Source organism: Lytechinus variegatus, chromosome 9, assembly GCF_018143015.1.
Source record: "Lytechinus variegatus isolate NC3 chromosome 9, Lvar_3.0, whole genome shotgun sequence".
Lineage (NCBI taxonomy): Eukaryota > Metazoa > Echinodermata > Echinoidea > Temnopleuroida > Toxopneustidae > Lytechinus > Lytechinus variegatus.
Window position 1 is genome coordinate 27,624,563 of NC_054748.1, and position 11,520 is coordinate 27,636,082.

Below are 11,520 nucleotides of genomic sequence, written 5' to 3' on the forward strand. Positions count from 1 at the left end.
TCATTTTAACGTTATTTAATTGTACACGGTTAAAAAAAAGTGTGTGTGGGGGGGGGCTGAAGCCCCCAGACCCCGGTTCCGCGGCCCGCCTGGAGGGGGGGGGGGGGCGAATGTGCCCCCCGTCTTGTATCCGCCACGTACTGCTCCAGACTTTAGAAACAGAGCGTCGACGTCTCAGCTGTAAAGCCGGAGGAATATACAAGCACTGCTATATGATGACCCTTATTATGCCTAGGTAGTATATTTTTACTACAGAAAATCTATTTAAAACAATTATTCTTTTTTTTTGCCACTGGTGAAGAAAATATAAAAACAAAACGAAATGGACGAGAAAAATGAAGAATCTAAAAAGTAAAGAAAGAAAAATAATAATAACCGAGGAAACCTGGGCAGGAAATAATAAAGAAAAAGAAACAAAGAAAGAAAGAAGGAAGGAAAGAATTAAAGAAAGAAAGAACGAAGAAAAAAAGAAAAGAAAAATCTAAAGAAAGGAGTGAAAGAAACCAAAAAGAAAGAGTAAAATCATAAATAAATAAATAAATAAATAAAGAATTAAAGAAAGAAAGATCGAGTGAAAGAAAGAAAACCAAAAGAAAAAGAAACAAACAAAGAAAAAAGGAAAAGAAATAAAAAATCTAAAGAAAGGAGTGAAAGAAACCAAAAAGAAAGAGTAAAATCATAAAGAAAGAAAGAAATAATTAAAGAAAGAGTGAAAGAAAGAAAAACAAAAGAAAGAATAAAGAAAAATGAAGGGGAAAAAAGGAAAGAAAGAAAAAATCTAAAGAAAGGAGTGAAAGAAACCAAAAAAGAAAGAGTAAAATCAAGAAAGAAATAAAGAGGGAATTAAAGAAAGAAAGACAGAAAACCAAAAGAAAGAAAGAAAGAAAGAAAGAAAGAAAAATATAGACTTGACAATATGTTGCTAGAAATATCCCTTTGGACAGTATTTGCTTCCGACCTCTACGATAATTATTGGAGAGGTGAATCAATACACGGCGCTGATTGGCTAATCAACATTCACAGGCAGGAGTTTTAAATTCGATTGATTGTAAATAGCTCCGTGTGCTATGCGAGAAAGTCATACAATTTCAGCTGAATTTCTCAGCAGTCGTGTAACGGAGAGGTAAGATGTTTGTAGATTTTAAATTCAGTGAAATTGTGTTTTGTGATTTTATTGAATTATCGTTATGAAAAGTAATAATGTAGCAAGAAAGAGAATTACAACTCACTGTTGACGAGTGTTTCATTCATTCGTTCCAGCGTTTTCTGCGTGTATGACTGTATGACTATGAGTGTGTGTACTGTGCAGATAAAGCATACGGTAGAGTACGGTGGTTCGGTCACGTCATCATGCAAGCGCCGCGCCAGCGCCGGCCGTCTGGGCCGGGGTGGTCCTGTGGGTGTGGGTGTTTCAGAAAGCTGTTCCGTGTAACGTTGTTCGTAAGAACGACTGGTCATGCATGCTCGTGATCCTTTCTTGTGCCTTTGTGGAAAATGGACTTGTGCCGGTAGTGGTATGGTCATGATGGTATAGTGAGTGATTGTATTACCGACCGGCGGCACCGGCCTTGTATTACCGAACGCGCGCATCATATGCGTCAGAAAATAATCAAATACGCTCAAACCTTTTGCCGCAACTTCCTTCCAAAGGGAACTTAAATAGAAAAATGATGAAAAGTTATCAAAAACACAATTTCGAAGTCTTTAAGACTTTATATCCTCAAATTCAAAACAATAAAATATGGTCAAAATAGCTCATCATTATGTTGTTTTCCCAACTTTTCCCATAGAAAACACACGTTCGGTAATACGATACCTTTTCAAGTGACCAAAATATTTCACTTGCGAAGAGGGGTCCGATTGAAAGCTGATGTCGTAAAAATGAAAAACAATTTCGGCAAAATTTCTGCATGTTTATATTTTGTAGGTATTTGTGTATTTATGGTGAAAGTTTGGTGAATTTTATTGGAATAATGTGTTTGATATGATCAAATTCATGAAAAGTGTTCGGTAATACGATCCACTACCATACTTGGTATGGTAGCTAGTGGATCGTATTACCGAACACTTTTCATGAATTTGATCATATCAAACACATTATTCCAATAAAATTCACCAAACTTTCACCATAAATACACAAATACCTAAAAAATATAAATATGCAGAAATTTTGCCGAAATTGTTTTTCATTTTTACGACATCAGCTTCCAATCGGACCCCTCTTCGCAAGTGAAATATTTTGGTCACTTGAAAAGGTATCGTATTACCGAACGTGTGTTTTCTATGGGAAAAGTTGGGAAAACAACAAAGTCACTGATGAGCTATTTTGACCATATTTTATTGTTTTGAGGATATAAAGACTTCGAAATTGTGTTTTTGACAATTTTTCATCATTTTTCTATTTAAGTTCCCTTTGGAAGGAAGTTGCAAAGGTTTGAGCGTATTTGATTATATTCTGACGCATATGATGCGCGCGTTCGGTAATACAAGGCCGGTCGGTAATACAATCACTCACTATACTGGTAGTGGATCGTATTTCCGTGGCGTACACTTTTCATGAATTTGATTTTGATCATATCAAAGTAACACATGCACATACCAATGAAATTCACCAAACTTTCACCATAATAAATACACAAATACCTACAATAAATATGCAGAAATTTTGCCGAAATTATTTTTCATTTTTACGACAAGTCATGAGCTTCCAATCGGACCCCTCTTCGCAACGCAAGTGAAATATTTTGGTCACTTGAAGTTGAAAAAGGTATCGAATTACCTAACGTGTGTTTTCTATGGAAAAAGTTGGGAAAACAACAAAGTCACTGATGAGCTATTTTGACCATATTTTATTGTTTTGAGGATATATTAAGACTTTGAAATTGTGTTTTTGATCATTTTTCTATTCAAGTTGCCTTTGGAAGGATGTTGCAAAGGTTTGAGCGTATTTGATTATTTTCGGTAATACAATCTCTCACTAATAAAAGCAAAATGTGTCTTTGGCAATAGACCGGCATTATCCTGGTTTAAGTCACCACTCCATTCACTGCCGTTCATTTCGTCAGTGCCAGTGACGGCCGGCGGTGACTTCTTTCCTCTCCCTTTGACCTTTGTACACAACGAGCAGACACACAGTGACACACGAGAAGAGAGGTAACTTATTTCAGGATAAGGCCAAAATAGACCTAAGTTATCACAAATAGATTTACGCAAAGGTTCATGGGATCAAAAAGGGAGCAAATAGGCAAATCATGCCCGTAAATGAAAATAAGAGTGGTATCCCAAACTGAAGACTGTAGACCTCTGAAAATGGATCTACAACAAGAGTAAGACAATCTCCCGAATGGGAGAGAGTCTCCAGAATTGGCTGTGCGTCTACTCTAAGTCTAAGTTATGATTATCTGACAATTTTGTGACATGGACATAATAATAGATCATGGTATGGATACAGATTTTTCTTCATTTTGTCATAAAAAAAGAAATTTGATCCAACTCCTTGTCTTGAGTTAACAAGTTTTTCTTTAATCTGATTTTTTTTTCCTAATTTATTTATTGAATTTCTTATTTTACTTTCAGAGAACATTATTAATCCACATCGACGACAGACATGTAATAAGATGTCTTCTTCAAGAGAAATGGAAACAATTGAGCTCTCGGAAGCCATTAAGACAATACTTGATGATTCACCAGAACGCAAGAATGATTGTTCTGTCAGCACCACTGTCACACCCCAAAGCAGAAAGACAAGCCCTAAGGGTCTTACAGCAAGGTTTTCTGTCGGTCAAAACACAACACCAAACAGCAGATCTTCAGCGAAAGGATCCGAAACTCCTCTTTCAAGAAAGAGTTCCATTCTTCAGCGCAGCACTGGGAGCAATCCCGGCTCATCGCAAAGGAAGCGCCGACATGCCCAAGAAGTCATCATCTTGCGGCCACCCAAGAAGCGAGCAAGTGGGTCGACCCCAAGAGTCACAAGTACGTCAAAACTCACCCCCAGCAGTCAGTCAACGCCAAAGCCAGCTTCAACAACCCCATCCCTCAAGAACTCTTTGCAGACTACCCCATTATCGAGTCAGAGCAGATCGCGGACCAACCCTCATCACATCACTAATTTTGTAAAGACTGATGAGAAAAGACTGACTGATGCCGTCTTTGCAACCCCTAAACTTTCCATGACCCCAAACCAGATCAGCCTTGTCGGAGGTCAGAACTTATCTCTCACAGAAAGGGAGAATTTAGCACATCAGGAGCTGTACCATCGTTTGATGGAGCAACAGGGCGGTAGACTACTCGAAGGCGGAAGAGCTTTGCAAGAAGAACCTGGGGTCAGTGAGCGGTTCACTCCTGGAGGACTCAGTCTAAATGTTGCTGATCAGACAAGCAGAATAAGCCTTGTTGCAAGAGGTCATAGAGGTGACTATTTTTAATTCTTTACCACTCACTTTTTTTATACAGAGCTGAACTTGTAGAATCAGAACTTTCAAATTGAAATAGAAAAAATGAGATTTCAAATTTACTGTGAATAGGACACAGATCAGCTTTATGAATTCATCTTATTATTCTTTGATTCTTGATTGTTGTGATTTCTTCAAAATTTTAACTCTGACCAAATTAAAAGCTTTATGACTTTATGCATAATGAATAAAAAAGCATCTGTTCCCAACTTCGGACGTAAAATAATATACAATATTTTCAAGCCAACAGGTGTTCAAAGTCTTTGATTGCTTAGAACTAACACAGAACTTGTGAATCTTAATTTGCCTTGATTTAAAAAAAAAAGTTTAATTTTCTTTTCATCTTGTATTTATCAGGAAACCAAGATGACAGTTTGACAAACATCACTTGGCTTCGAAGAATGTCGGCGCCTGACCTTGATCCCATTACGCATCCACACATGAAGGTAACAAGGCACTAGAAAAAAATCTACTTGTTAGATTTTTTTTTTCTTATTCATACTTGCATGGAATATGAAATCAGAATCACCAAGTAGACTGCTTTAAAAAATGGACCTAGACAAGTTATCACCGAAGTTGAAGCAATTTTTTTCATATCAGAATACGGAAACATGTGTTACATGTATTTACATAGATCTAAGATGAGTTTTGCTGATTCACCTGAACTTTCAAATTTCCAAGGTAATGTAGGAGAACCTGTTTTATAACACCCTGTATCACTATCAGTTGTTCATTATTACTACACTGTATTAGAGCTACACTATGGACTGTCAGGTGTCTGAAGAAAAGAGTAAGTTCTTAAGTTTTTTGAAAATTAAAATGTTTTTCAACACCAAATCTTTGAATCTTCAGTCGCATGATCCCCATAAGGAGAGGCCGCCCTACTCGTACAGTTCCCTCATCCAGTTTGCGATCAGCAGTGCACCCGAGGGCAAGCTTACACTGAGAGATATCTACTTCTGGATTGAGACAAACTTCCCTTACTTCCGGACGGCAAAGCTGGGTTGGAAGGTAGATCTATATACTCTGTTTATTTGTTGTTTCCTTAGGTCGAATAATCAAATGTTGATAGTACATCTTGCATAACTTCACCTTTTTGAAGTTGAAGGATTTTCATTTTCAAAAATGAAATTTGTATATAATTAGTAAATGTATATAATTAGTAAATTAACCAGACCAGTAGACACTCACTCTTATTTTTTAGTCAAGGAAGCCCCAAAATCAATCTAAATCAAAATATTTGTAGTTTGATTTAAAGTAAAGCCATTGTATTTTGTATGTCAATTATAAAGATTTTTTGTCGTTCATTTGATGCCCTTAAAATTTTCCTTGTCCTTACAGAACTCCATCCGGCACAACCTCTCCTTGCACAAGATCTTCGTCCGTGAAGCCCCATCTGGTCCTGGTCAACCTGCCTTCTGGACGTTGCGGCCAGGCACAGTGGTCAGGCTGCCTGAACGCAAGGTTGTAGTTCATGAAGAGATGGGCATGCCGACTGGGATGCCAGAATGCTTTGTTCCCGACCATGCCATAGATATGGCTACTATGGCAAATCTTCAAATGCAAGGTAAATTGTGGGCCCACATCTTGCACAAAGAGTTGCATCCATCTCTTTAATCTCATAGAAATCAATATAATTTTTTTTTTTTTTTTTGGGGGGAGAGTGGTGGGGGCAACGTAGTGAAATCCACCTACAGGGGTACATACAGGTGTTTCATAAAGTTATTCCGAAGTTACGAGTGACTTTATGGCACTAAATCAACCTAAATGAAAATTTGGGTTATATGATATACTGCAAGAAAGGATTGCCAGTCATTTGGAAAGTCTTTTGTAATTTAAGAACAGCTTTATAGGGGACATCCACCCTGTGGGTGTTTCATAAAGCTGTTCATAAGTTAACATGGTTAAAGGGGAATCCAGCCTTGAGCTTAAACAGTTGTGTTGGAAGGAGAAAAATAAATTAAACAGAATGGTGAAAGTTTGAAAGAAATCGGCCAAGCAGTAAGAAAGTTATAGCTGCTTTAAAATTGAAATCACTAATACTATGTAGATTCCAAATTGGCAACTGGGTAATTAAATTATGACAAGGGGCAAGGACAACTTTCCCATAGGCCATGTACTTTATTATCAGGGATTTGTGGTTTTCTCCTAAGTACCCATTCCCCGGGGCAGTAATCTAAATATAACCCAGGTAGTATATTGTTTTATGTCCTCATGAAAGAAAAATATAATTTGAAATAAAACTTTTGGGAAAAATGACATTTTAGCCATAATATGTATTGGAGTCCATGGAAGAGTAGTCCTTGCCTTACATCACTATGACATCACATATGTGGCCAATTTGAAGTCTCCATGTGTAAAGTGATCACCGATATTTAAAACTTTTAAAAATTCATAACTTTCTTGTTGTTTGTCCAATATTGTTCAAACCTTCACCTATCAACTTGTCTGATTTTTCTTTTTCTTATAAAAACAAGTTTTTATTTGGGTTGGATTCCCCTTTAAGAGTGACTTAAAGAACGACTGGTGAACCTTTCTTATGCGCTTAACCATCGCCAATGAATATATCAATCATCACAAGAATGGATCTCCAGTGGATCTTAAAGTCGCTCTTAACTTATGAACTGCTTTATGAAACACCCACCTGTGTTTTATGGATCTCTATTTATGAAACTGCCCACTTTTATTTTTTAGTCAAAATCAATTTTGGGGGATTTATTGTTATTTTTCAAGTTAATCTGATATAATTCACTATTTTTGTGCCCCCATCTTTGAAATTCTGGATCACTTTTCGAACAATTTTTTTTTCATATTTACAGTGGATCCCACCATGAACCCTTTGACTGGTAATAACATCTTACTGGGCGACCCTCAAAATATACCAATGCTATCGGCTCAAGATGGAACCATGATAAACAGAGCACCAGTCCTCACATCAACACCTGTCATCCCAAAGCCAAATATGAAAGGTAAGTTTTATCAAACACTGTTCTCATTTTAATCCTAAAACTAGTGAAGTGGAATCCAGTTCAGGAAATCATTTAGGAAGATGGCTTTGCTAGTGTTCCCATTTGATCACCCAAAAGTAGTTTCCAAACCCACTTCAAGTAAAGCGGTTTTGTCTGCTCTAGGAACGCTCTTAGTAGGGTGACATTTTTTGCAAAACTTGAAACCGCAGCGTAGACATTCTGCACACTGTGGAGTAGCGGGCTCAAAATGTGCCAAGATCACTTTCTTGAGAACAATTGTGTCCTCACGCCAAAACCAATTTTACAAGGAAATTTCCGCAAAGCGATCTTGAAAACAACATCCCAAGATGGTTTGGAAGATCGCTTCCAAGACCGCTTCGACTGTTCTCATTACACGTTAAACTAATTTCAGTAAACTAGTTTTAGGTCGGTAATGAGAACGGGGTCAAATACTAGTTCAACAGGGCTTTCTCAATTTTTTCTTTTTGGGGTGGACCCCCTCAATTTCCTGGTGCAGAAATAGTTCCATTTAAATGCAACTAAAATTCAAGCTCAAGTTCCTAGTATGTGTGTGTTTGATTGGTGGAAAAATCAAGTTGGGTTTCATATTTGGTGTTGCATCTGATTACAACTCTTTATCAACAAGTTCCAGCTCTCAGTTGTGAACGTACTTTTCATAATGATTAATTGATGATTTGACATTGATACTAGTAAATTTTTGCTGAATTATAATATTTTCCATCAGATGCTTGTTAACAAAGATTTTAATTATTATCCAGTGATCTCTCTTTGGTTTAAGATGATGGGAAATAACGTAACTAATTGAGAATCTAATTTGGACCCCAAGAAGAACAAGTTCCAGTCATGTTTTATGCAATTTTGTTTATGACCCAATATTTTTTGTATATATTGCAGTATTTTTTGGAACTAATTTTCAATAGTGAATAGCTTTTAATTTTTAAGTGTGATGTGATCTTTCACTCCAGGTTCCAAGCGTGTACCTCCTATACTTCCGAAAGGAACCCCACCGTATGCCTTGGTTCCTCTGCCGATCTACTTCACCAAAGATCCAAAGACAGGGCAGCTGGTCCCTGCAAATGGAGATCATCCATCTCCAGATATGACGGCCCTTGATCTCTCTGGCACCACTAAGAGCATTACCCCTAGAAAGACCCTTCCTAGATTGCAGCCAAGGTCCCCCGACAGTACCCCCGTCACAAGGGCCGGACAGGGCAGTGGTGGGCTTGGGAGATTCACGTTGGATTCTGGGTACGGAAGCACCGATTCCAGCCTGGGGGATGATAACCGGGCTTCCCTCGTGAGGGACTCCAAGTTGATCAGATCCGAAGCTCAGGCCAAGTGCGAGAGCGGGAAGGAGAATTCGCTGTCTGCGGAGTTCGGGTTAGGCCTGGACGTTGATGACGACCTCTTGAAGACCCCGCCCAAGACCACCTGTCCGGATTGGCTGTCACCCATCCGAGGATTCTCGCCCGTCCCCGATACCGGCTTTTCCATCAAGGACATGGACTTTAACTTCACTCCTTTCAAGACGGGTCTCACCCCGAACAACCGTGCCGGGCATTCCAACACGCCGAGGCATCTCATGTTGTCCCCGGTAAATAGAAACGTTGCGAGTACGTCAGGAGGGGTGCGCAGCTCTCGTAAAGCAAGGTTGATGACACCCAGGAGGCATATAGAGAATAAGGATTACCTCATGAATTCAAGTTTTGAGAAAATGTTTGGCGATGTCAGCTTCGATATGGATCCCGACAACATCGATGTCGGAAACATGAGCTGGCTGCTCAATTCTCCACCCCCTGTAAAATAGAGTATAGATTAATGATTTTTATCCAACCCTCCCGACTAATTGTTGTAGATCTGCCGAAAGTCATTTCATCTGGACTCAATGTGACAAATTCTTATTGTAATCCTATCAGAAGCAGCAACTAGCAAGATCCTCATAGCTGGTTTTACAGTGATCAACAGCTTATTTCAAGCAGAAGTTTTTCATGAAAGTAAATGATTGGTGAATTCCACTGATTCATTTAGTTGCAAGGATTTCAGTCGCTTATAACAGTTGTCGGTGAAAATAACTATTTATTTCACGAGATGGTAAAATTACATTAATTTTAATTTCTGCTATAAATTGGTATGTGATATACTTAAAGTTCCTGCCCCTTGCAGCTGTGCATACATATATATAATGTAAAAATGTAAAATGTTCACTAATAAGTTTTTTTTCTGTCACTTCTTACTTATTCTTTTCATTGACTTGGTTTAGGGTTAATTTCATTGCATTTAGGTCATATCGGACAGTGCTTTGAACTGATTTACTTATGAAAATTCATGATGAAAATGCTGGCCGTAGTGAATTTCAGGAGAGATCATAACTGCTTTTTTCAGGGGGATTGTTTTTTGTAACCAGTAGCTCAACTTGCCATTATTACTTCAGAATTATCAGATTTATTATTTTCTCAATGTTTGTTTCTTTCACATAGGTATAACTTGAATATATTTGCTGCTTTGGAAAATGATACTGTATAAAGTTCAGCAGCGTAAATGGTGTCTTGCTTGAGCTCTTTAATTTTATGTATATTTTATTCTTAATGCATGTTTGTGCATGTACAGATATTTTATTAGAAATTACTATAACTTATATGTAACATTATATGTAACATAAATGCTGAATTGAATTGAAAAAAACATTTTGTTTATGATTATATGATTTTAAATGCCAATTATTTTGATTTTGAGTGAATATGCAGTGGACTCTACATATGTCCATTAGTCGAATAATTGTCTTAACTCAAAACATTATTAGTTAGACCAGAAAATGCAAAATATGTTTGAATAACATATACTAAAATTACCAAATTTCGTCAAAGTAGAAACTGAATATCAAGCGCTGTCTTAGCTGAGGGAGGAATTGTGACATTCAAGGTCGGGTCTCTAGCCAATACATTAAAAAATGTCTGGTTGTCTGTAATAGAATGAAATCCAGCAACAGAGAGAGAACGAGGGGGGGGAAGTAAATAGTAAAAGCAGGATTTGTAAGTTGATCGCTTCCATTTTCTTTGTGTTTGTGCCATACATTAATGTATTCAACAAAGACTTGAACTTCGTTTTCACATAACTGAGCGAATGTCTTGCACCAGGTCATATAGAAATTTTTGCTATATAAGGCTTATAAGCATATTAACCTACAGAGCAGTAGTGTGGCTTATCTACAGTTGGCCGTTTCTATTTGAAAATTACAAAAAAAAGTCTCTCCTCAAAATGAACAGTACATGTATAATATTACTTATAAAAAAAGTAATTTCAAGGCAAATAATCACTCAGCGACGTGGCAAATTTACATACTGGTGGCAAAAAGCCAAATCACCATGACTAGATATGTATTTCTCCCTTTATTGTCAATTTCCTTTTAGAATTAATAATTTATATATATCTGTTTATTGGAAGAATCAATTGTATTTGTCCTTTATCCTTAATATATGTTACCAAAGTGATATGTTGTACAAAAAACATTTTGTTTGCTGGATTACTACATTTCACAAAAACGTTTAAAATAGGTCACCGTTTTATTTTCATTGTTTATAAATATTGTATACATACTTGTGTAAAAAGAGAAATATGTATTATACATGTATAGTACAGGACTACATGTGTATGTTATTGTAAACATAACCAAGTTGTGTAGATTTGAGTGTGATTTGAAAATCTAGAATTTGCACTGGTAATAAACACATCTGCAAATGAAAAGATTTTGATCTCCCTTGTCATTTTTTTGGTGGTATATTTGCATTAATCTTGCCGTTTAAAAAAAAAAAAATAACCAGCCCCCAAAAGTTTTCGAATAATTGTAATTAAAAATGTCATCAAAATGAAGATACGAAATTCCTGGAATTTCATGTAAAATTTTTATCACAAGGGTTTTCTAGAGAGCAAATGACGTCATTCACAATTTTGTGTGTATTCCATGAAACTGTTTTCCTCTAATTTTGTACAGCTTGCCTTGACTCTCCATGGGAAATATAAAATCATGATTTATTGTGATCGTAGTGGAAATCATCTTTTCAAAAAAGCTTTGAAAATGA

The 11,520-nt window shown here is 37.0% G+C and overlaps 1 protein-coding gene across 1 annotated transcript; it reads left to right on the plus strand.

The window, feature by feature from the left end:
* The first annotated feature begins 1,022 nt into the window (after nt 1–1,022).
* Nucleotides 1,023–9,528, plus strand: LOC121421618. Its single transcript, XM_041616377.1, has 7 exons — nt 1,023–1,123; nt 3,577–4,413; nt 4,812–4,900; nt 5,307–5,465; nt 5,796–6,021; nt 7,274–7,423; nt 8,410–9,528. The coding sequence occupies exons 2-7, from the start codon at nt 3,618–3,620 to the stop codon at nt 9,249–9,251; spliced, it is 2,262 nt and encodes a 753-aa protein (XP_041472311.1). The 5' UTR covers nt 1,023–1,123; nt 3,577–3,617; the 3' UTR covers nt 9,252–9,528.
* Nucleotides 9,529–11,520: the final 1,992 nt, after the last annotated feature.